The 26,055-nt window shown below is 36.5% G+C and overlaps 1 protein-coding gene and 1 pseudogene across 1 annotated transcript; both read right to left on the reverse strand.

Annotated features, from left to right (window-relative positions):
- Positions 1–1,709: 1,709 nt before the first annotated feature.
- LOC137234602 (long-chain-fatty-acid--CoA ligase 4-like) lies at positions 1,710–4,313 on the reverse strand (annotated as a pseudogene).
- Positions 4,314–4,529: 216 nt separating this feature from the next.
- LOC137234288 (putative nuclease HARBI1) lies at positions 4,530–8,713 on the reverse strand. The gene is made up of 4 exons (XM_067757894.1): positions 8,609–8,713; positions 7,773–7,907; positions 7,241–7,661; positions 4,530–5,220 (listed from the first exon to the last, which is right to left on the reverse strand). Exons 3-4 carry the CDS (start codon positions 7,654–7,656, stop codon positions 4,557–4,559), a joined length of 1,080 nt encoding a protein of 359 aa, XP_067613995.1. The 5' UTR covers positions 7,657–7,661; positions 7,773–7,907; positions 8,609–8,713; the 3' UTR covers positions 4,530–4,556.
- Between the last annotated feature and the right edge of the window lie 17,342 nt (positions 8,714–26,055).

The raw sequence follows: 26,055 nt of genomic DNA on the forward strand, positions 1-26,055 counted from the left end.
GCGAGGGACCTATTCCACTCGAGGGAGTTGATGTGGAAGTTTTGGAGTTTCTACCATCAGATTCAATAGACGGAGATGGCAGAACAAGGGAAGCGGGATTTACTGAGGTAAATGTACATAAATATTCTCGGGAAAAACTTCGCAACCCAAATGTTTAAAATAAGTTCGGCAAGGAGATTGTTTTTTTTTTTGGATTGTGTCGTGAATACAAAATTTTATTGCTGTTTGTTTATATATACTAACATTTTATGCATATATGTAATACGCCTACATTGCTACAAAAGGCTAGGTACATTCCCAAACATCAGAGTACCGATATATTGCTGTTTAAACGTTTTTTTTTGTATTCAATAACCGAATGTACCTAAATTTCAATTTTTTCTTTTCACACTTATGCTGTTAAAATCACAATAATTTTATAGGCTGTCTTGTTTTGATTTCGAATTCAAAACACATTGCGAGCGTTTTCTATTATCAATATAGGAGTATTACATATATGATTTATTTGCAGAAAAATGAAATAAAAGAAGAAGGTATAGAATTTTTGGATCTAACAAAAGAAACTCCAAAAGTGACTTCAAGGGCGACTCCAAACCCAAACGCTACCGTACTCGACCCAGCCACTTCTCAATCAACCCCACGTGGTCATAATACTTTTGGAAGTGCTTACGCCGAAATAAAAAAGTTTATGGAAGACCAGGATGAAAGACAAAGACAGTTCAATAATGGGCAACAAAAATTAACTAACGAAATTTTAAATACGCTGAAAGACATGCATGAAACGCTCAAATCAATAGACATGGCGTTAAAACCACAATCACTTAATGACTGAATTACTACTCTTACTATTATACTAACATATCTCAAGCGACCGACAAAAAATACGTAGCCGTGGTCAAAAATATAGGAGCAAAATTAAAACACAAATATATGTAAATTCTATATATTTTACGTTGTTTGGTCAATTTCTAAATTTTTTTACATAATTTTATGTCAAAAAGCGTCGTAATTGATTTGAAACTCTTTATTCAAAATTCGAGAAACTTTTTAAAAGTCATCACAAGTTTTAAAATTGTTTTCTTAGAATTCTTAAAAACTTTCTGAATATGCATTTTTGTACCACCCTCCATCAATTCTAGCTAAACAAGATTCAACTTTAATCTTCCTAAAATATCCGCTTATTTTTGACAATTTTCTTTGTGAAAGGTGTTTAGTATTTTTTTCTATATAAACGTATTTCTCTTGTTTGGGAGAATATTCTTAATACCCTTCAGAAAAAAAAAGTCTAAAAAACTAAGCGAATATTTTAGGAAGATTAAAGTTGAATCTTGTTTAGCTAGAATTGATGGATGGGGGTACAAAAATGCATATTCAGAAAGTTTCTACGAATTCTAAGAAAACAATTTTAAAACTTGTGATGACTTTTAAAAAGTTTCTAGAATTTTGAATAAAGAGTTTCAAATCAATGACTACGCTTTTTGACATAAAATTATGTAAAAAAAATTTAGAAATTGACCAAACAACGTAAAATATATAGAATTTACATATATTTGTGTTTTAATTTTGATATTTTTTTTTTAAGTAGCTGTACATACATAAAAAGTAACTATTTCATACAAAACTACTTATAAAATGAATTTATATTTGTTTATTTTTATTTATGAAATTAATTAAATAAAGAAATATTGAATATTGAATAGTCGCGAAGTAGTTCATATGGTAGTACATACATATTAATTATAATTAAATAAATCAGCATTCAAATAGATAACGTTTTCTTTTTCCTCTAACTCATTACACAATTCAAATATAAACGTAATAACGCACCTAAGAACACATTACAACTTCCATTATATTTAATAATTATAATTTACAAAAAAAAAATATCATCTATATCTCATTTTTTGTCTATTGTTTATAATTTAATGCAACTTGTTTGCCTTTTTCACCTTGGTCACTAATTGCGTTCTTGCTAGTCTAATTGTACAATTATTCGTAGCCAATCAATGGCCAGTATCCTCTTTTCTACAATTTGGAAAATATTGAAATTAATTTCCTTTTCGAAAAACTCTGCATGCTCAGCGGAAAAATGTACGCTTTAATTTACTTCTCCCGCAACATCAAATCAATATATTCATTTTATTGAAGCGTACATGCGATTGATGTCATGCTGATATTTATCTTGAATTTCCTTGCGTCTCAATTTGAAAGCGGCCGTAACGAGACCTATATCCGGCGATCAAACTTCTTTGCAGAGCGTAATAGCTGCGGGTACTTCAAACTTTTGTAATTTGCCTGGATGGTAGATGTTAAAGAGCATGATGTAAAATCGTATCATTACTGATGTGCTAGCTATTTGCAAATCAATTGTGTTCCAGACCGGGTTTGTTATTTTTATAAAATAAAGTAGGCAATTTATAAGGTCGCCTTTTCTTCGCATATTTTATGATTTAAAAACCCTCGTTTATGCTTTGTTGTTGGTTATCATATAAAATTAAAATAAAAAGTACAATCCAACAGCCCACGTATGTATGTCAGATGTGCTAAGTTATTTAGGCAATTCAGGTGACCTCTAAATTTGTATGCGTCGTATTTAAATACATCCGTAAAAAGGATTGACAAATCTAAATTTATGAAACCGCTAATCTGTTAATATTTTTCTCCCATAAATAACAACCCGGTCTTTAACACGGAAATTCGATAAACATAATTCTTTTGGAAGTTGTTTTTTTATTTTATTTTTTGCACTTACACTTTTTAGCATGTTCGTCTATTTCCTTAATAACTGCCTTCTCCATAGCTGTTGGCGCGCATAATTACTCAAACGATTTACCCTGGAAACCATTTCGTTCCGCTAGTTCTTCCAGATGTTTCTGATTTGGAACTAGCAACGCCACTGTAAATTGTTTAGGCCGCCGTAAAAGCAGATATTCTCCACAAGAGGACACGTTTTCAATTCGGACTAAATTTCCTCAGAGAAGCGTATTCGCCCGCCTGCAGTTTAACCAAATCCTTTTTACGGTCTGGAACGGAATGAAAGTAAATTAATGTTATTTGGATATGGAGAAAGATACCGAGGTAGATAAAAGTTGACAAGTCACAATTTGAGTAAATCTCACAACCCTAGAGTAGCGTAGGTATTAAGTACGCTTTAGCCAGAAGTAGTTTTATATGCAAAGGTGTGAAATACTGTATTAACCATAATGCACGAAGCATTCAATACACTTTTCCAACCATAATTTCTTTAAAGAAAAAAAAAACGCCATATAAAGTTGTTAATACGGCTTCTGATTAGATTTGTAACAAATTTTCGTTAAGTGTTAGCAGTATCTCCAGTTGCACGTATAAGGAATCAAAGTTTGACCTTTTTATCGAATATTAAATAAAAATATCATATCAGAAGCTCTATATTCTGACTTGATTGAAAACAGCATATCTTGAAAAGTACAGATGCAAACACGTCGTGTTCAATACCTGAGTATTATCTGCAATGTAGATACCCACATTCTTTATTTGGTATGTATGTACATATTTTGTATAGTGTACATCAAGCGTAGGTGAGGCTTGAACTTTGATAGGCTTTGATGTGGCAGACGCGATATGCAAGGAAGAAATCATATATATGGCAGAACTGCCAAATACTACTGGAAATCACTGCTACAACAACAACTGCAAATCCCCTTGCATTAACGTTGGCTATCTGGAGATAATTATGGACTTAGTCGACCCCATTATTTAATTCATATAAATCTATGACACAATTTTTAGCGGAATAATTAACAGAATGTAAAATATTGAATACGCACACTCACCAATGATTTTAAGTACATCATCTGGATGCATTTCACCAATATCACCAGTCTTAAACCACATTTTGCCATCCACCGCACATAATGAAGTGCACACGTCCACCGATAAGTTTAACAACATTCTGGAAAACCAATCTTTATAAGTGAATTGAAATATAAATAAAATGTATATTTGTTTTAAATGCCGTTTATAATTTACTTATCAATTAACGGCGTTTGTTATAATTTACTTATCAATTAACGGCGTTTGTTATAATTTACTTATCAATTAACGGTGTTTGATCCAGAATTAGCTAAAAGAAAAAAAAAATAGTAGAAAGCCAAATCATTGTACTCAAACAAAAAAATATATATTGTAAAAATCTATACTAACCGGTACGGAAGTCATTCACGTAGGTTTTAATACAACCGCATCACCTTCGCATTATCTTACTGCTGGTATCAATTAAAAGTCAATGGCGTGGAATAGCCAATAGGCACTCCAGTTATGAAGCAAACACTGTTTAAATTTGGGCAGCAGCTCACGTGACGTAATTACTGTTGTGACGTCAGTTTCGCTGACACCAAGTCCGTGTTTTGATCTCAAGACCCTAGCCACACAGGATAAAAAGTATCCTAAGTCCGTCTCCTGGTTCTAAGCTACCTCTCCACCAATTTTCAGCCAAATTGGTTCATCCGTTCTTGAGTTATAAATAGTGTAACTAACACCACTTTCCTTTATATATATGGATATAATAGTGTATAAGATTAATTGAAATAATGCCTAACTATCCTCTCCCGAACCGTCCGACCTTGTTGTAGTAAGCTGTCGTTTGGGCGGTCTTCCTCAAGAAAATCTACTTCTGATGGATTTCCATTCGCATTTGCTGTGTCTGGCATACTTTGCCTATGTTGCAGTCGAAAATTGTGCAAAGTTAGACACGCGTTTATGATTGCGCCTGCAAACTCAGGCTTCACCAACACTCCGCGCTCATGGGACAAACACGCAAACACTTTTTTTAGAACGCCGTTTAGTCTCTCTACGCAGTTTCGAGCTCTTATATGCGCAAAATTAAAATTGGTTTGGCCAGTTGTTGTCGGAGCGCGAAACGGTGTTATAAGCCATGGCTGCAGCGGATATCCGGAATCACCAATAAGCCAACTCGTATTTGCACCTAGGCTGTATTGCCTTTCCAAGAAATCTTTACAAAGACTATTTTCCCATATAAAAGCATCGTGGGTACTTCCACCAAAACGTGCGTTGCCGGCGAGTATACGTAGGTTGTAATCGCATATTAACTGCACGTTTTTTGAAAATAATCCCTTTCTATTTATATAACAGTTTTCAATGTCGGCTGCCGGCTTCTTAATTTTTACATGTGTGCAGTCAATAGCGCCAATGCATCCGGGAAAGCCGGTAGCAGAGTAAAATCTGAAAACGAAATTAACTGGTATAAGTATATTTCATATATACATTCCCCAGCTTGCATTTTTTGAAAATTTTGATCAAAAAATATTCAAATATCATGCCCCAAGATGATCAAAAACTTCCAAATTTAAAAGCATTTTCTGTTCGAAAATTAACGTATCGTCGGGAGAAAAATGTACCATCCCACTCAGCATTTCGATGATTAAATTTTGAATTTACCTACATATCAATACAATTTGATTATTCTTTCCGACTAAATAATGATTTGTCATACAATTGAACAAAAGAAATAATCAAATATGAATACTTTTGATGATCAAAAACTGAAAATCATTTCTCGATCACTTTTTGGAATCATTTTTGAAGTCCTTTGATGATTAAATTTTTATATTTCATAAAAAACAGCAAAAGGAATAATCAAATATGCTTACCTTTGATGATCAATAACTGAATATAGTTTTTCAATCACATTTTGGAATTTTATTTGAATCAAATGTATTTACTTTAGGTGATCAAAAATTTATAATCATTTTTAATTCAGATTTTTGAATCTTTTATGAATATATTTGTTGACTGAATAATGAATTTTATACTTGTTAAAATTTTACTTTTCAATAAAAATCTTATTTTTTCACATACACATATTTTTTCAATAATTAAGCTCAGAAAAAATATATAAAAATTGTATTATTTATATAATTATACATATTCTTCAAGACAAGAAATAATGTAAATGCTGCTTGTGACCAAAGATTTCCCGAACCATTTCTCCACCTTCGGTTTCCCAGAAAATATAAATCCAACCATTACACAATACAAAAGGTTGTGAACTATTTGAACCCCAGGTAAGTGAAACTCTCTTGACATATGTACCTGGATATGGCTTCAACATCCCGTACCATATCGTATTTTAAGATGTTGACGATCATATCTGATGCTGGATGTTGTAGTCGCAGATGTATATTGGTCTAGTTTGTTTGCGAATTACCTTTGGTTCAAATAGCTCACTTCGGAATGCTTTCTTCCCCTAATAAAATAAGATTAGCATGTAGTATCTTATTTTGTATGAGATATGAAAAATTAATGCATGATAATCGCATTCAAAAATGATTCAAAAATCAAATATGATTATTCTTGAATAATCATTTATGTTTCTTTTGTATTTCGAAACGCTTTTTGTGCATATCATTGTAAAATTGGGCTTTAATTGTTTTAGAGTAATATTTGAATGTTTTTCATAATCATTTTCTGATCATATTCGTGAACATATTTCAGACATTTTGGTTGAGATTTTTGAATCATTTTTGAATGCGATTATCATGCATTTATTTTTCATATCTCATACAAAATAAGATACTACATGCTAATCTTATTTCATTAGGGGAAGAAAGCATGCCGAAGTGAGCTATTTGAACCAAAGGCCATTCGCAAACAAACTAGACCAATATACATCTGCGACTACAACATCCAGCATCAGATATGATCGTCAACATCTTAAAATACGATATGGTACGGGATGTTGAAGCCATATCCAGGTACATATGTCAAGAGAGTTTCACTTACCTGGGGTTCAAATAGTTCACAATCTTTTGTATTGTGTAATGGTTGGATTTATATTTTCTGGGAAGCCGAAGGTGGAGAAATGGTTCGGGAAATCTTTTGTTAGGAGCAGTATATACATTATTTCTTCTCTTGAAGATAAAATTTTAATATATTTTTTCTGAACTTGATGATTGAAAAAATGTGTGTATGCGAAAAAATAAGATCTTCAATCAAAAGTGAAATTTTAACAAGTATAAAATTCATTATTCAGTCAACAAAGATTGTCAGAAAAGATTCAGAAAGCTGAATGAAAAATTATTAAAAATTTTTGATTTGATTTGATTTTTGAATTTTGATTAAAAATTTTATCACCTAAATGCTGAGTGGGTCAGCCAAAGTGGCAAGGTTAAACTATGATCAACTTTGACTGGAGTTTAAACCAGCACTGAAAAGCTTGCCCGCTTGCTCTTAAAGTACTTACATTTGTTTTACGGCATCTTGCTCGTCGACCGTAGTAGGAAATTTGATGTAGCTGCACATCAATTCTGTTTCTATAACGTGCGCAACCTCCTTAATCGATCTACTGACCATCGTCTTGCTCAAGGAGCAAACAAAATCCTGCCCAACATCTCGAAGAAACGAGCCAGTTGCAAAATAATGTAGTGCTGACAGCATCCTAAGTGCCTTTGGCACAAACGTCGTTCTTTGCCCGTTCTTCATGTACGGGCTGATTTCGTCGAGCAACACGATAGCTGCTTCTTTTTTGAAGCGAAAGAGCTCTTCGAAGTGTACTTCAGGTAACTGAAAGGGGTCCGTTGCATCCCGTAAATGTCGTCTGTGTATGCGCAACATGTTTCGTTGGTCAGTTGCCAGAGCAAATATTGCAGCCGCAAACATTTTTCCTGCGAAAAAAGTACATACATATTAGTAAAACTTAAAGAGCACAAGGCAATTTGTAAAGTAACTTGGCCCGAATTAACTCTTTCTATGCATATATGTACACATTTACTTACTTATAGCTTCTCGGTGGACTGATTTGCTTTTTTTTGGTTTTGGGAATTGAATCTTCCAAAGTAAATACCCGTAGCACAATACTTTTCCTTTATTATTATAGTCAAGGGATGATTGTCAATTCCTTAAAATACCAACTTAAATAAGAGTTGACGATTTATATCAGGCATGCTTAACCAACGAAACGATATCATTTCGTTACGATAATCAACGTTAATAAACGAAACGAAGTCATTTCGTTTCGTTTATTAACGTTAAGATCGTCAAATTAACGAAATGATTTCGTTTCGTTTTCTGCCATATCAAAACGAAATCAAATCGTTTATGTTGATTATTAATTTCAAACTATGCTGGCAAAGCTGATTGATGGCGGAGTCATTAAAGGTGAAAGCATTAGCCAAGCTGATTGCAACTTTTCTCATGAATTTTGACAGTACGAACATTTCTCAGAGTATTTTTGACATTACCACCAACGAATTACACAAACAAATTACATAGTGTTTGTGTGTGTATGTGCGCTCGTTGTTACCACCTTACGGCTTCACCATGGCTATAGCATTGCCAGCACAATTCAAACATAAAGTATCACGTTTTTGTTAACGTTTTTAACGTTAACGAAAGCTTTTCGTTTCGGTTAAAAACGAGATACAATTTATCTTGATAATTTCTTTATCGATAATATTTCGAAGGGTTTCAACGGAAACGGCGGAAATTTTTTGATAAACGATTAGCTTAACGTTAAGGTGCATCCCTGATTTATATAATGAATATTGAACTTTTTCTCTTGAATTAATTCATGGAATACAACAACGAAAAAAGAATTTGTGTTTGTTATTACATTTTTAGCTATTGATGACAGATCCTATGTTCCATTTCGATTGTTCCATCGATATGATAAAAACTCCCCACTATTATATCGCAAGGTGAATTGAGTGCGTTACAGAAACACTTTTCATATCGAAAGTGATACGAGCATTGCGATAGCAAATCGTTCGTTGTTATAACGCAAGGTTTTAGAAACGGGCTACTGGTCTTTCTAGAGTCAGCTGTAGGCGCTCACTAATTATACGCTCGAAAATCTTCCCTAGGGAATCCAGCATACAAAGTGGCCTATATGAGGATGGTTGGTCCGGCTGTTTACCACGTTTCAGCAATAGGACAAGTCTTTGTCGTTTCCACGGGCGAGGGAACACGCCTTCTTGCATACAGGCATTAAAAAGATCAGTAAATAATGTAACCCTAGTTGTAATCGCGGCTTTAAGGGCTATGTTTGGTACTTCGTCGGGTCCTGGGGATTTGTTATCAGCAACTCTTTTTGCAGCGTCCAGCACCTCTTGCACTGTAATTTGCGTAATTTCCGTACTTTCTAGATCCTCGCTTGGATAAGTCCAGCGATCTTGCGCCGGGAAAAGTGTTTCAACAATAATATTCATCAGTATCGGGCACGTAGGTTGCTGTGATATCGGTCCTTTAACTTTGGCCATCACAGTTCTGTAGGCTGATCCCCAAGGATCTAGGTCGACAGTATCGTGCAGTTCCCTAAAGCATAACTTCTTGCTCTTTTTTATGGCATTTTTAAGTGCCTTTCTTTGTGCGACATAGGTGCTGTGTAGCTCTGCATATCGTGGTGATGAGCGTGCCATCTGCGCTATTCTTCGTGCTTTGTGGAATTTTCTACGCTCTTCCGCAATTTCGCCATTCCACCAATATACCGGAGTGCGCTGTGCTTTACCGCGACTTCTGGGCATGGCAGCATCACATGCCATACATAGCAACTTAGTGATTTGAGCCGACTGGTCTTCCGCATGCGATTCTCGTACTATGGCGTCCTTCCAGACAATGTCAAATATTTGTGGGTCGAAAAGGTGCTGTTTCCATTTCCTACTTTGTCGATGTCTTGCTGCTACCGTTCGTGGAGCTTCGAGCAGCTCTACGCTAATAGCTTTATGGTCGCTGTGTGTGTAGACGTTGCTTATGGACCATTTTGCTCGTCTTGCTATTTCGCTGCTAGCGAAGGTGAGATCTATAATGGATCGTCTGGTACCTGTATCGAAGGTATATATCCCTGGTTCATTTAGGAGTTCTAGCCTCAAAGAAGTAAGGCTTTCGAGGAGAACGCTCCCTCTTTCGTTGGTTCGTCTACTTCCCCACACAGATGACCATGCATTGAAGTCTCCACACACTAAAAGCGGGTGTTTACCTCGTGCTTCAATGGTGATCCCGTATATCATGTTTTCGAACTCGGCGATGGTCATGCTCGGAGGGGCATAGCAACTGAAGACGTATATACCGTTGATTTTTGCCCACGTGAATCCTGCTACCGTTTGCGTCATAATTTCCTGTGGGAGAAATTTCCCTGGTGCCCAAATTGAGGCTTTCATTGCTGAATCTGAGAGCCAACCCTGCTCCTGGCGATTTTTGTATTGTTCAGAGAGTACCACTATGTCATATCCTCCTTCATAGACTGTTTGGGATAATAGCTCTTGGGCTGCCTCGCAATAGTTTAAATTGAGCTGCAATACTCTCATGAGACAGTCATTTTGCTGCCCTCTCGTTGTGGGCATTTAAAACTGCCTGCTGAATGTTGTCCCCCACATAGCGCGCATTTCGGTGCATTTTCGCAACTTGCAGCCTTAGGACCTTCCTGACCGAATTTCCTGCATAGGCTAGACCTATCTACAGTCGCCTTACATTTCTGAGCTATATGCCCGTAGCCCCAGCACCTATAACAGCGTTTTTCTTGCTTGAGCTCTCTAATTCGGCAGGAAACCCATCCTACCCGGATTCTTTGCGTATTAAGAACCGCCTTGGCATCATCCGCTGTAAGGTTTATAAGTGCCGACTTCGTGCCACTGTACCCTGTGCGTATGCTTTTTATGGCAGCCACATCTGGAAGTTTGATGTTGCATTGCTGGTGGAGGGCGTTGCAAATCTCCTCGGGCGTAGTAATCTCATCGAGATCTCTGCACTGTAGCGTGACCATTTGGGACTTTGTTATAACTTTAGCCGAGTCCTTTAGTACCGCTTCAATTTCTGCTTGGTACGCGCTTGTTTTCCCATCTTGCGATTTTTTCAGATCTAGTAATAGCTCTCCTTTCGCCGTTCTTCTAATCGTTTTGACGTCATCACCCAGGGATTTTAATTCGTCGCATCTTCTCACTTTACGCAAAATGTCGGCGTACGTCGCATCCCCCGCCTTGGAAATGATGATTGCATCCGGCCTAGCCTTAAGTGATTTTTTCTTGCTCTTCTTTTTGGCTAACTGCCACTCTCCCGTCTTTTGGGCTGCAGTTTCCTCTTTCCGCTCCGTCTTCTCTTGCGTTTCTTGCCGTCGTTTGTGACCACCCACGTGCCCTGGTAAGACATCTTTTAGTGTAGTAGTGGGTTTTACCACGTTGTTCTCCTTGGTCGAGTACGAATTATTCCTCGGTCGCTTTCCTGGGGGTGATGGACTTCTATCCTTGGCGCATTCGCTTGCACGCTATTTATGTTCTAAATTCTTTACCTCTAGGGCCGACTCGGTGTACAGCACTTTTATTACGGAGGCCAAGCGCTTGATTTCCGCGTGTATATTATTACGCCCTATGAAGAACTGCATCAAGTCCTCAATCGCCTTGCTGATTTAACGCAGCTGACGCCTACTTAATTAGCTCACTTAATAATGGTGTGCCCGTTTGAGCCTTGCTGTCGGAGTTCTTTTTGCAAAGCTTCGGTGTAGCACCCGGCGACAACGCTCCTTGCTTGCTTTCGGCCTCCGCTCTTTGGGTTTCGTTACCACTTGCGACGAAATGTGAAGGCCCCCAGCCGATGGGCCACGCCCTTCTGGAGAGCGAGCTAGCTTCCTTCCTACAAATGGATTGAACGCCATTTCATTCTCCTGTGTTTGGTTTTTTATTTTAGTATTGTTGTTGCTCATCATTTATTTAATTGGGTCCCCACTTGGGGCCGCTATCTTGGTGCAGTTACCTATATAGATCCCGTGGTTGTCTATATGAAGGCAGGGAGGCCACGTGAAGGTTGACGCAGTCCCTCATGAAGACTGCGTTCAGAGCCAGATCAGTATTAATCGGGAGGATCTCAACCGAGCCTGCACCACCAACTTAATGATGACGGACTTTGAACGAACCCCAAGGCCTGCCAAGGTTTTAACGGGACGGAGACGAATGGGACATTAACCGGAAAGTCATTTCGACGGTGTGTCAAGCCGTGTAATGAGATTTCCGAATGCCACATTCGCCAGCCCTTAACAAACATATCCGAGTCGTTGATTCCAGTATACCTTAATTAAGACCTTACTGGGCTCAGACTTAATGTGACAATCACCTTAAATTTACAAATAATTTACCTCTTTACCTTCCTGAGTGTGTCCCACGTCGTATAGTTGCCTCCCTATCTTGGGTAGGTATTCCCTCGAAGCAACCCCGTACTAGGCTGTGGATGCTTAATTCAGGGCGGCATCTACTCGCCCTGCCACTGGAGGTTCTCAGGGTGCTTTAGGCCTTTTAAGCCAAACCCTCCTCACCAGCCGCTCTTGGTCGAGGCTGCTTATTTTATATTCGCAGCTAACCTAATTAATAGGCCGTTCACTGTCCGCCAGCAGTGACCCCCTTGGCCTGAGCTCAGCCGTGGCGGTAGCTACGGTTATACCACACACCCGGACTTGGCATGGCGTAGCCCAGGGTTATTTTTTATAAGGGCGGCCAAAGGCCGCCAACGCAGAAAGGTGTTATGCGCAAAAATACTATGGATCCGACCACCGGTTTCGGAGGTACCCGAGGGTCTTTTTTCGGTTTTTCGTTAATATCTTTTGAACGCGTTCAAATTTTTATTTTCCGCCTTCGGATTATTAATACTGATGTCAAGACGGGTCGTTTGACACCTCTCTCGATATTTTTGGTAGCGTATTAGCAGTCGACCCCTCAACTAGACAATTACCAAAAATATTCTTAGAACTTACCATGCAGTCGTTGCGATGATTTAATTCAAATTAATAGTACAAAGCTGTTAAAAGGCAACTTGACACTCCAATTTGAATACAAGCTGTCAACGAATGATGACCAAAGCATAGACGAGAAAACTCACCACTAACTAGTTTTTTTACGTAAAAATTGGTTAGCAAAATGGTGAGCAAAGTGGTTAACGTTAATCACGAAGGAGTCATTTTTTAAGGTAAGCCCAATACACTGCACGACATGTAGCCGCAGCGGCGCTTTACAGTACGACATATTTTGGTAATTCACAAAGGCTTGAAATCCTAGGAAAGCGGTACCGCTTTCTTGTAAAGTCAGGTTAACGTAATTATTCTTTGTCAAATTATATCCGTCATTATTTTTGACTGTTCAATATTGTTTATGTTTATAAAAGTCAACATATCTTAATGCACTTCACCGTGTTATATTTATGGAAAACTCGCGCCGGTGATCGCGGAAACCACTTCAAGAATTTTTATGAAATCTGGTCAAGTCCCTTTCACTTGGTACAAAATAGGCTACTCTATAATTTGTATCTCAATCCGAGAATCAACTAGGGGCCGACCTATACGAAATAATCAATTTATTTGCACAGTCTATTCTTGGATTGGGTATTCCTATACATAGCTGATTTGACATTGTAGAGCCACTCATGCTTTCGCACAAAATCAATAAGTGCCTCGTCCTCTTCGTTTCTCCTTGTTTTAGTTTCCATTTTCTAATCTGTTAATTAAAGATTAATAAGTATTCACGTACTTAAATATATTGTCTGCATTCCAATGAAGAGTATCTCGATAAAAATTTAATATGCAAATGCAATAATAATCACTTTATGAAGCCTTACCTTTTATGGCAATAGTTCCAAAGTCCAGTAAATAAAAAAAAATGTATGTTTATTTTTCCAAAAGAAATTTTTATTTTTGAAAAGCAAAATGACTTGAGTTATCAATCACATTCAAAAATCATTAAACGGAACTTATCTGATAGTTGTCAAATCAACTTAAGTCTGCCAAGCATCATTGTGGATTAGACAAGTGTCATAACTTCTGCATAGACGTCAAAATTACAAATGGAACCGATCAACTGATTTTTAATTTACTATCATGGTCTCATTCTGCATCTCTTTCTATCACCCGCTGAAGATATGCGCCGCCATATTAAACTTGCTGTTAAAATCACTAAAAGGTAGCCATCTTGATCACCCTGTCAGGGAGTTTACGGATAGTATATCATACTTGTTTTATCCACAATGCCAAGCATGACAGTTCTCAAATCAACTAAGTCTGCCAAGTATGCTACGAGTACCCATATATATTTGGTAATGAAATACCAAGTGAAGTATATCTATCCTTATGTGACAGTTGAGTAAGAGGCGCTGAGCTCTAGGTAATGATGAAATACCATCATAGGTATAAAACCCATTTTTCGGAATAAATAAAACAAACGTGTAATTTATGTAACTTATATAATTTAACGTGATTTTATAGTGGTTGACAATAATTTATTGAAATAAAATTTTTTTCTTGAGAATGTTAAAAATAAATGTTTTCAGCATACTTTTCGATCTTGCGTTGCCTTTTCAATATTTCTCGTGATCCTTCAGTAGTTTTACGTAAAAATAACAAAAACAGGAATGACGATGGCGAGTGTAGACATGAGGTAAGATTCCGTGGTATATTTGTGGAACTTGTTTTTAAAGCGCATAGTGTAAGCGGGGTGTAATAAATGGAACTAAAAGTTGAATCCAGTGGCAAAGTTGGCAGTTTTTCATAGCAAATATTTTGGTGGAACATAAATTTATTGTGCTATAAAACAAAGAAAATAATAAAAATAAAACCATTTTGGTTGAATGTTTTGATAAACAAAAAGAGAAAACATGTTAATAAAATGATTAAAAGTGGTGAAGTGAGTGATCAGTGCGCAGTGAGTGTTTAAGTGGGGTTTAAAGATAGGACATTTTTGGAGGGGGTTTCGCAAATATATCGAGAAGTATCAGAGATAGAGGTTTTCCGCCACCGGATTCGAGATCCTGGGGCCGAAACGCGTCTCTGGGTACCACTCTCGAATTTTTGCGTCGCGTATTAGCAGTCGACCCCTCAACTAGACTATTACCTTATTTCTTATTACTCTAGTGAACTTTATATATATGTATATTGATATGTACACGCAAATTAAGTACAATAACGTCTATTAATAGCTGTGCCTTTTCTGAAACTTTCGAAGCTCAGTGATGATGGCCAATTTTTCCTGCGCTGGTGGTGTTGTTCAACATCAGTTTGCATAGCCATAAGAGTTTTGTAGGGATAATACCGGAAGCCCCAATTCGTGCTATAAAAGTTGATTTACAGGTGATATTGATCCTTTGGTCTTGACCCTTTCCCATAGTATGCTTGTTAGCGCCTTATCTGTGGTAATAAAAAGGCGGGGGATAGTTGTCGCAGTTTTCTTATAATTTGAGCAAATTTATGTTCTTCCTTCAGCTACAGCTGGAATATTTGGAATATTGTTATGCACACATCGTCAAAATCAAATTACCTAGAATGAGAAAGAAACTAATATCAGTAAGGAAGATTAAAGTTTTTAATATATTTAACCCGAAAAGTGTTCTATAAATAGGGCTCCACAATTAGCTCTTTTCTGAGAGGCCAAAGGCACAAGGCACTCAAGGAGATATCAGATAACTAGAATCAAGGGTACCCGAAGATACTTCGCTGTTGCATTCATAGAGAACATAACATTATAACAAGGGATAATTGATTGATGTTACGAAGGAAATTAGACGTGCTACAAAAACAAACAAATGCAGATGACTGTTTAATTCAACACAGCAACAATAACAAAAACTGTTTAATTCATTATCCGAAGTTCTTGTATGGACGTGCAGTATGAAAACTGCAAAGTACTGCTAAACTGATTTCCCCGAGTAACCCGGGAACGAATTGATGTGACTACGCTTATCCTTCTTTAGCAGCAGGGTCTAGAACCAGTTCCCTGTTGGACAGGAAAATAAACGTTTGGTTATCTCCAAGTTGATCATATGCTATTACCGAATATACTCGTTTGCTGCATCCGACCAGTACATCCAACTTTCCCAGATTTTCTGGGCTCAGCAAGGGTATCCTCCTGAATGGTACATTTGTTGCACGCTGCTGCCTGGCCGCTCATCCAACAACACAAGACACGACGGAACTTTCCTTGGGACACCCAAGGTCACTAACGCTTCTCATGGCTCCAGCGGGTTAGGGGGCTTTGAGTATACTCGCAGTAGGCATACCTGCGTAAGAGGCGATTAAAATACCAAATTGGTTCAGGGAGTTGTGTAGCGCAACCCGTTCAATGGGTTAGTTAGCTGACATCGCTTACTTTAACGGTTGATTCTAAAGTAAAAACCAAAACAAAATATAGGTTAGGTTGAACTGGCGGGTTCATGACGACCTCACATAGACTGAATGAGTCCGTAGTGTTACCAGAAGTTTGTTTTAACGACCAAGCTAAAAACCATATCAACAACCAGGACATGTTATAAAATAACTCCGTCCTCTTGACAAATACCAGAAGCTTCCTAAAACTTAAGCCACTTGCTGCTTCTAGATCTGGCAGCTGTCAGCTGGAGTCTTAGCCTGGCAATCGCAGGGCACGAGCACAGAACGTAATCGGTCGTTTCCTCCTCCAACCTGCACTTCCTACATCTGCTATCACTGACCAAGCCTAATTTAAAGGCATATGACGCCAGAAGGCAGTGTCCAGTAAGAATACCCGTCATGAGTCTACAATCTACAGTTTAATGATAAGGAAAATATAAGAATCAGTGTTTATGAATAAACTATCTATATATTAATACGCTAACAAAATTTCCATACAATCAATTGACAGGCTGTTTCGCATACTTAGCATACGTAAAATCATACAAAAGTTATATAAATCGATTCGTATTGATCAGCCGCAGTGAATAGGCCTATTTTTGTTAACAAATATTACTCTATTTGTTTATAATTAATAGAAAAAGTTTTTTTGTAAATTCGAACAATTAATACAAATATCGTAATTCATTATCGTGCACAAGCGCGCCATCTTTGGGAACAATTATCTAAGTTTTCTAATGCGAATTTCAAAGACCTAAAGCTTTATGCACAAGCGCGCTGTCTTTGGGAACAATTATCTAAGTGTTTGTTTAAGCGACTTAAACTATGACTTTTTTTCTTTCTTTCGTTTGTTTCATTAGCCATTGAGTGTGCTTGTAATTCTCAACTTGTTAGTGAAATATTCTAAAGATATAGTTTTAGTTTTTAATTTAAAATACAAGAGGTTCTTCAAATAGAAGATGAGGTGGCTCATTAGAGCGAAACCTAAGAGCCCCCAGTGCTCGCCCCCAATGAATAAATACAAGGGGTTTTTCAAAGCAAAACAAGGTGGCTCATCCCGCAGCCAATATCTTGGAGCCCCCAGTGCTCGCCCCCAATGAATAAATACAAGGTGTAATAGGGGTATTTCAAAGCAAAACAAGGTAGCTCATCCCGCATCCAATACCTTAGAGCCCCCAGTGCTCGCCCCCAATGAATAAATACATGGTGTAACAGGTACATAGTGACCTCTCTCTAAATAAATTTAAAAATAACAAACAAATACATTAAAATAAAGATATCATAAATAAGGTGTACCGATGCTTTGCATCGTCCCGTATTTTAAATACACCATAAACAAAGTAAAATAACATACAGTCCATTAAAATAATAATTTATAAAATAAAAAAAGATAACAAATTTAAAAAAAGCTTGCTTGCAGTGGGCTTTGAACCCGCAACCCCAAACGTGTGAGTCGGGTACGTCATCCACTGTGCCACGACTCATACGCCTACAAGCACATCAAATTACTCCCTTATAACTCACACTAAACTGCTCGCCCTCAACTGCCCCACGCTTAGCTAGTGTTTAATGTGAATTTCAAATTTTATGTATCCCCGCTAAATTCGAAGGCACAAATGTTTCACCTACATACAGATATGGTTTCCCATTGTTGCCACTTACCTGTAATAGCCTCTACCAAAATCCTAAAAAATTGTTCCAAAATAATTTATAGCGTACCAAAAATCTTAAATAAAATTAATTTTTGACCGGCACATTTTTTTGAGGCAAATTTAACCTACACGTTAATACATAAGTCTTTATTTAACAGATTCTTTGTTTTTTTATTTTAGTTGTTTTCAAAAAAACATGAAATCACAAATAACGAGTTAACTTTTGTTGAAACTAATTTATTTATAACAATTAATGGCAAATTTGCTCCAAAATGTTGTTGCATTTGCAGATTTAATCCTCATTTTAGATAAAGTACGTCTTATACTGAACAAAAAAGAAAAAGTTACAAAAATATAACATTACATTTTTTATATTGCCTTTTATGCTAATTACGAAACAAAAAAGCGTCCCAAAAACTTTTTTGATTTTAGGTCAGATCGGCAACCGGCATCATAGCGGCCGTCTTGCATAGGCAGTATATTACCCACTATCTATATATTAATACGCTAACAAAATTTCCATGCAATCAATTGACAGGCTGTTTCGCATACTTAGCATACGTAAAATCATATAAAAGTTATATGAATCGATTCGTATTGATCAGCCGCAGTACATAGGCCCAAATTTGTTAACAAATATTACTCTATTTGTTTATAATTAATAGAAAAAGTTTTCACCTGCATACAAATATGGTTTCCCATTGTTGCCGCTTACCTATAATAGCCTCTACCAAAATCCTAAAAAAATGTTCAAAAATTATTTATAGCGTACCAAAAATCTTAAATAGAATTAATTTTTGACCGGCCCATTTTTTTGAGGCAAATTTTACCTACACGTTATTACATAAGTCTTTATTTAACAGATTCTTTGTTTTTTTATTTTAGTTGTTTTCAAAAAAAAAAAACATGAAATCACAAATAATGAGTTAACTTTTGTTGAAACTAACTAATTTATTTTAATAATTAATGGCAAATTTGCTCGAAAATGTTGTTGCATTTGCAGATTTAATCCTCATTTTAGATAAAGTACGTCTTATACTGAACAAAAAAGAAAAAGCTACAAAAGCATAACACTACATTTTTTATATTGCCTTTTATGCTAATTACGAAACAAAAAAACGTCCCAAAAACGTTTTTGATTTTAGGTCAGAGCGGCAACCGGCATCATAGCGGCCGTCTTGCATAGGCAGTATATTACCCACTATCTATATATTAATACGCTAACAAAATTTCCATACAATAAAAAATTGTTCCAAAATAATTTATAGCGTACCAAAAATCTTAAAAAGAATTAATTCTTGACCGACCCATTTTTTGTGGCAAATTTTACCTACACGTAAATACATAAGTCTTTATTTAGCAGATTCTTTGTTTTTTATTTTAGTTGTTTTCAAAAAAACATGTAATCACAAATAACGAGTTAACTTTTGTTGAAACTAACTAATTTATTTATAACAATTAATGGCAAATTTGCTCGAAAATGTTGTTGCATTTTCAGATTTAATCCTCATTTTAGATAAAGTACGTCTTTACTGAACAAAAAAGAAAAAGTTACAAAAATATAACATTACATTTTTTATATTGCCTTTTATGCTAATTACGAAACAAAAAAACGTCCCAAAAACTTTTTTGATTTTAGGTCAGAGCGGCAACCGGCATCATAGCGGCCGTCTAGCATAGGCAGTATATTACCCACTATCTATATATTAATACGCTAACAAAATTTCCATGCAATCAATTGACAGGCTGTTTCGCATACTTAGCATACGTAAAATCATATAAAAGTTATATGAATCGATTCGTATTGATCAGCCGCAGTGCATAGGCCCAAATTTGTTAACAAATATTACTCTATTCGTTTATAATTAATAGAAAAAGTTTTTTGTAAATTCGAACAATTCATACAAATATCGTAATTCATTATCGTGCACAAGCGCGCCATCTTTCGGAACAATTATCTAAGTTTTCTAATGCGAATTTCAAAGACCTAAACCTTTATGCACAAGCGCGCCTTCTTTGGGAACAATTATCTAAGTGTTTAATGTGAATTTCAAATTTTATGTATCCCCGCTAAATTCGAAGGCACAAATGTTTCACCTACATACAAATATGGTTTCCCATTGTTGCCACTTACCTATAATAGCCTCTACCAAAATCATAAAAAATTGTTCCAAAATAATTTATAGCGTACCAAAAATCTTAAATAGAATTAATTTTTGACCGGCCCATTTTTTGTGGCAAATTTTACCTACACGTAAATACATAAGTCTTTATTTAACAGATTCTTTGTTTTTTATATTAGTTGTTTTCAAAAAAACATGAAATCACAAATAACGAGTTAAATTTTGTTGAAACTAACTAATTTATTTATAACAATTAATGGCAAATTTGCTCGAAAATGTTATTGCATTTGCAGACTTAATCCTCATTTTAGATGGGCGGCCACCGTGGTGTGATGGTAGCGTGCTCCGCCTATCACACCGTATGCCCTGGGTTCAACTCCCGGGCAAAGCAACATCAAAATTTTAGAAATAAGATTTTTCAATTAGAAGAAAATTTTTCTAAGCGGGGTCGCCCCTCGGCAGTGTTTGGCAAGCACTCCGGGTGTATTTCTGCCATGAAAAGCTCTCAGTGAAAACTCATCTGCTTTGCAGATGCCGTTCGGAGTCGGCATAAAACATGTAGGTCCCTTCCGGCCAATTTGTAGGGAAAATCAAGAGGAGCACGACGCAAATTGGAAGAGAAGCTCGGCCTTAGATCTCTTCGGAGGTTATCGCGCCTTACATTTATTTTTTTTTTTTTATTTTAGATAAAGTACGTCTTATACTGAACAAAAAAGAAAAAGTTACAAAAATATAACATTACATTTTTTATATTGACTTTTATGCTAATTACGAAACAAAAAAGCGTCCAAGAACTTTTTTGATTTTAGGTCAGATCGGCAACCGGAATCATAGCGGCCGTCTTGCATAGGCAGTATATTACCCACTATCTATATATTAATACGCTAACATAATTTCCATACAATCAATTGACAGGCTGTTTCGCATACTTAGCATACGTAAAATCATATAAAAGTTATATGAATCGATTGGTATTGATCAGCCGCAGAGCATAGGCCTATTTTTGTTAACAAATATTACTCTATTTGTTTATAATTAATAGAAAAATTTTTTGTAAATTCGAACAATTCATACAAATATCGTAATTCATTCTCGTGCACAAGCGCGCCATCTTTGGGAACAATTATCTAAGTTTGCTAATGCGAATTTCAAAGACATAAACCTTTATGCACAAGCGCGCCGTCTTTGGGAACAATTATGTAAGTGTTTAATGTGAATTTCAAATTTTATGTATCCCCGCTAAATTCGAAGACACAAATGTTTCACCTGCATACAAATATGGTTTCCCATTGTTGCCGCTTACCTATAATAGCCTCTACCAAAATCCTAAAAAAATGTTCCAAAATTATTTATAGCGTACCAAAAATCTTAAATAGAATTAATTTTTGACCGGCCCATTTTTTGAGGCAAATTTTACCTACACGTAAATACATAAGTCTTTATTTAACAGATTCTTTGTTTTTTATTTTAGTTGTTAAAAAAAAAAACATGAAAACACAAATAATGAGTTAACTTTTGTTGAAACTAACTAATTTATTTTAATAATTAATGGCAAATTTGCTCGAAGATGTTGTTGCATTTGCAGATTTAATCCTCATTTTAGATAAAGTACGTCTTATACTGAACAAAAAAGAAAAAGTTACAAAAACATTTTTTATATTGCCTTTCATGCTAATTACGAAACAAAAAAATGTCCCAAAAACTTTTTTGATTTTAGGTCAGAGCGGCAACCGGCATCATAGCGGCCGTCTTGCATAGGCAATATATTCCCACTATATTTATTATTAGGCAACTTTGTTGGATTATATATCCATTAATCGGATGCTTAGATCCCAAAACCCTAATTGGTTTATGTCGCTTAAAGTTATGAAATCAATTTTATTTAAGTAAATATGATTGCGTGTAAATTTCAATGTTTTTCTTTGTTTTTCCTTTCTTCCTAATTTATTATTCTCTGTCATATCTTAGTATTATATTGTTCACAGACGATATTTTATGGTAGATATGGTCATATATATTCATGAAATGGAGTGTTTACAAATTTAATACAAATTAATTACGTACATATATCTCAATGGGATCCCAACATTAAATATCCGAATATTAGAATCTTCATATTTCCACAATGATCACATTAAAACCCGGAAAAAAGTATAAGTGCACTTATTGTGTTTTTATATGGAACTGTTTGTCACTTCAATTAATTTTTCGCAATTTAAGTACTTTATTTTTTTTTTTTTTAATTAAAAATTTTTTTAGTAAACTCTGCCTTTTTCTCATTACATAAGTTTTTTATATTTTTATTTTATTTTTTATGAAGGTATCCTCTATTTTACTCGAAATTTTTGTTTTGTGTCACACTTACATATTAGATATGTATTTATACCAACTTAAACGGGTGGCGTGAAATAGGCTAAATTCCTTTAGCAAATTTCTTAATTTTTAACTAAAAGTTCGTGTTTTTTGAATTATAACACTATTGACGTAAATGGGCGATATGTGTATATGGGTGATATAGGCCTACTGGGGAACCGAGCTCCCAAAACTTACTTCGGTAGCGCACCAACGGAGACCTTCCGGGTGGTGTAGAAAAACCTATTTTTCAATTCAATTTCAAGTAATTTCACCATAATTCTATGTTAATTTCATATGATTTTACATAATTTTTATATTTTTGTTTAAGGAGCTCCATACCAAAACGTTATAATTACATGTGAAAAGTTTGTAGAAAATTTAAGAAAATACAATCAAAAAGTACAAAGTCTTAGATCAAATTCAAAATTGTAAAGAAAAAGTTAAGTAAGTTAGACCAGTTTGCTATATTTTCAACACTTGATGCATAGATTGAGTTGAAAAAAATACACGTTGGTCGAATTTCGACCACAGGCGATACTAGTTTTAATTAATCTCTTACAACAACGCGATCGGTGGCTACATCGCCATGTAGATAGTGTGGTGTTCCACCTTGTATAAACGTAGGTACTGTATGTGCTCAACCGTGCAAATTGACATTAGCAGTAACATTATTCACATAAACATAGCTTGGTATTTGTGCAGGCATCAATATAGCATATATTGGTCCAGTTCGGTGTGCACCAGCCACTGGTACAAACACTTTTCAATGCATAGCTTTCATATAGATTGGATGTCCAGCAGTGCTCCGGTTGTGCCAAAATGTAATGAGCTGCTCAGTCTCTTGGTACGGCTGTATAGGTATGGGCGGGTGCAATGTATTACTAGTCTGCTCAAGATCGTATGATACATAGATAGCTCGAAGACGTCAGAGGGGATTGGAGCCTGAGTTTTCGGACCCAGAGCCAAAATATCAGTAACTCTAAAATCATATCCGAGCATTTTCAAGCGGAAGTATTTGCCATAAGTTAGTGCGCTAAGCTGAACCTTCAGCGCTGATACCCCAATGAAACAATTGCCATACTTAGTCAGGCAGTTAGGCCCCACTAAAGGCATTTGCGGCGTTCGAAATAAAGTCAGCACTGGTCCTTCAGTGCGTAGAAAAGCTAAATCAATTAGGAGCACACAACGTAGTATCGTTGCCCTGGGTCCTAGGCCACAGGGGAGTAGAGGGTAATGAGAAGGCGGACTCAGTGTTTAATTTATTGCGTCCCTCCAACAAATTGTCATCCTCCCAGCCTTGCAGCGATCTGCGCCATACTCTCCTCCTCCGGGAAGGTATCGACTCCAATCCGGGTCCTTCTCCTCACCCCGGTCCTGAGAAATGAGTTTGCTGCGTTTGCCGAAAAAGAATCTTTTTAGGATGGTCATATATATAAGGGCCTGAAATATTTCAATGAACTTCCTAATCACATAAAAAGTAGTAATAACCTCAATACTTTTAGAAAAAGTTTATTGAAGCATTCAAAACCCCTCCAATAAGATAAAGTTTTTCTCCTCTTATTTTTTTACATGATATATCCTATACTGGAGTGCGAAAAGGGAATGGTAATATTGGAAGCAGCAAAATACAATGCATCCGGCCCTAAGGAAAAGAAAATCGGTCGCCACCTGTAACTCCAGACAGTTCCAACAACTAATTTCGCTGGAATTCGGTATTTCCAGCTGGTATTTACTGTTGCTGATCGGAAACATTCGCGTTCTGACAGCATTAATATAACAATAAAATTATATAATGTGTAACAAAAATAACGAAAATAAGGCCAAATAAAAGTTGGAGCAGGGGGGATTGGAAACACGCCGTTTTCAACCTCCCATTATATGTTGAGCTGTGCTAATCGGAATCTTCATGCATTCCGACAGCGTCTTTACTAATCAAAGTTGAGGGGTGATTGGATACACGTTATTTTCAATTTCCAACATCCAAAGACATGTTTAACTGTGTTGATCGGAGATTAATACATTCCGACAGCTTAAAATACACATATAATTGAAAAATATAAGTTCCAAATTTTGTTGCCTTAAGCTGGGAGCACTGGAGGATTGGAAACGCGTCCTTTCCAACCTTCCTTAAATGAGTGGCTCCCAGACTCGTCCCTTTGTCACGCTAGTAAATATGCTGATCGGAATCACATAGCATTCCAACAGCATATTCAATAGAAATAAGTGATTATAACAATGAATTGCACTTAGTAGTTTAAGTTTTAGGCCTAAACAGCCGTAATAATAAATAAATTTATTTAAAAAATAAATACTCTTGTCAGTGTTTCACGTGCAAGGGATGGTTGCATCGGACCATCCAGCGTCCTCGTAACTTTTATAAATCTTTTGTGGGTCTTGTTGTTCACGGCCTCATTACATTATGAAGAAATTCGGCACCTGAGAACACAGCCGTATGAAGTTAAAAAACACAAGCATGTCTTCAGTGAACTCTACAAACAGGCGTCGGACCTCTATGCCGGTGATTCCTGTACTCAAAGAACAAAACGAGCAGAGGAGGAACGCACTCTCCCTAGGGAAACGAGAGTAGTCACTCTAGCTCAACTTCGAGCTGGATAACGTAACAGGTTAAACTCTTACCTATCCAGAATCAACCCCGACATACAAAACACTGTCCTGCTGTGATGTGTCCCTACATGACACCAACCATCTCTTTAACTGTATTATGGAACCAACGCCTCTAACACTCCTCTCATTATGGTCCACCCCTGTTGAAACAGAAAGTTTCCTTGGACTCCCGTTAGAAGACATTGATGACAATTTGTGATCGGTCGCCCCTATTGGATGGGACGAAGCACTGCTATAAAAACAACAGCAGGCGGACAACCCGGAAAGAGAGGCAGCAACTGCATGACCCATCGATCCCGAGCCGTTCCTGGCAGTTGCCTCACTCAATAAATGCCCCTAATAGTAGAAGGGAGGGAAAAGAGAGAACACTGGCGCAATATGCCAGGCCTGAGTCAATCTAAGTTACAGTTAGGGGGTTACAGCACAACTCGTTATAGGGCATTAATAGGCTTCTCATAAAGATAACGAAGAATCCTAACGGCTATTCTTACAAGACACTGTAGACTGAACAGTCACATGCAAAAGCTGGGTATAATATCGAACAACACATACCGATTTTGTGATGGATCAGCAGACGGCGGACCATATCCTTCTAGATTGTGGCGCAATTTCAAGACGAAGGTCTAAGTTTGTGGGCTATCTATCTATCTATGGGCTCACCATGGCCAGAGCATTCCCACATTTAATCCCTCAAGTCAAGCACACTGCTAGGGTTCATCAAGGAAGTCGGCTAGGATGAGGTGCTGTGAAGGAGATGTGCAAGTCACTGTGCAATCCTTAATAAATTATCTATCTACGTTCCGTTAACAAGCACCATTGAAGTACTAGCCCCACCATCTCGGGAACTATTGATATGACTACATAAAACCTTCTAGGGATTGAGTATTAATAATGACCGCAATGCGAAAGTCTGCTAAAATATACCATTCTCCATGGAATGCTCGATATATAACTTTCCACGTTTTGAAACAGTGATGAAAAGAGCAAAATTTACTAAAATTTTAACTGGCTGTGGGTAATAAGGTGTTGATGTCCTCTCCTAACGCAATGTAATGACAACTGCGACACAGGGAAAATGACAAAAATCTTGTAAATCTACTGATAATAATGAATTAATTCCTCCCCTTCTATGCAGTTCTATGCATACGTACATATGTATTTTGCTCTCCAAACGCTAATTAAAAAAATCAATTGGTAT

This window comes from Eurosta solidaginis, chromosome X, assembly GCF_040869045.1.
Source record: "Eurosta solidaginis isolate ZX-2024a chromosome X, ASM4086904v1, whole genome shotgun sequence".
Classification (NCBI taxonomy): Eukaryota; Metazoa; Arthropoda; class Insecta; order Diptera; family Tephritidae; genus Eurosta; species Eurosta solidaginis.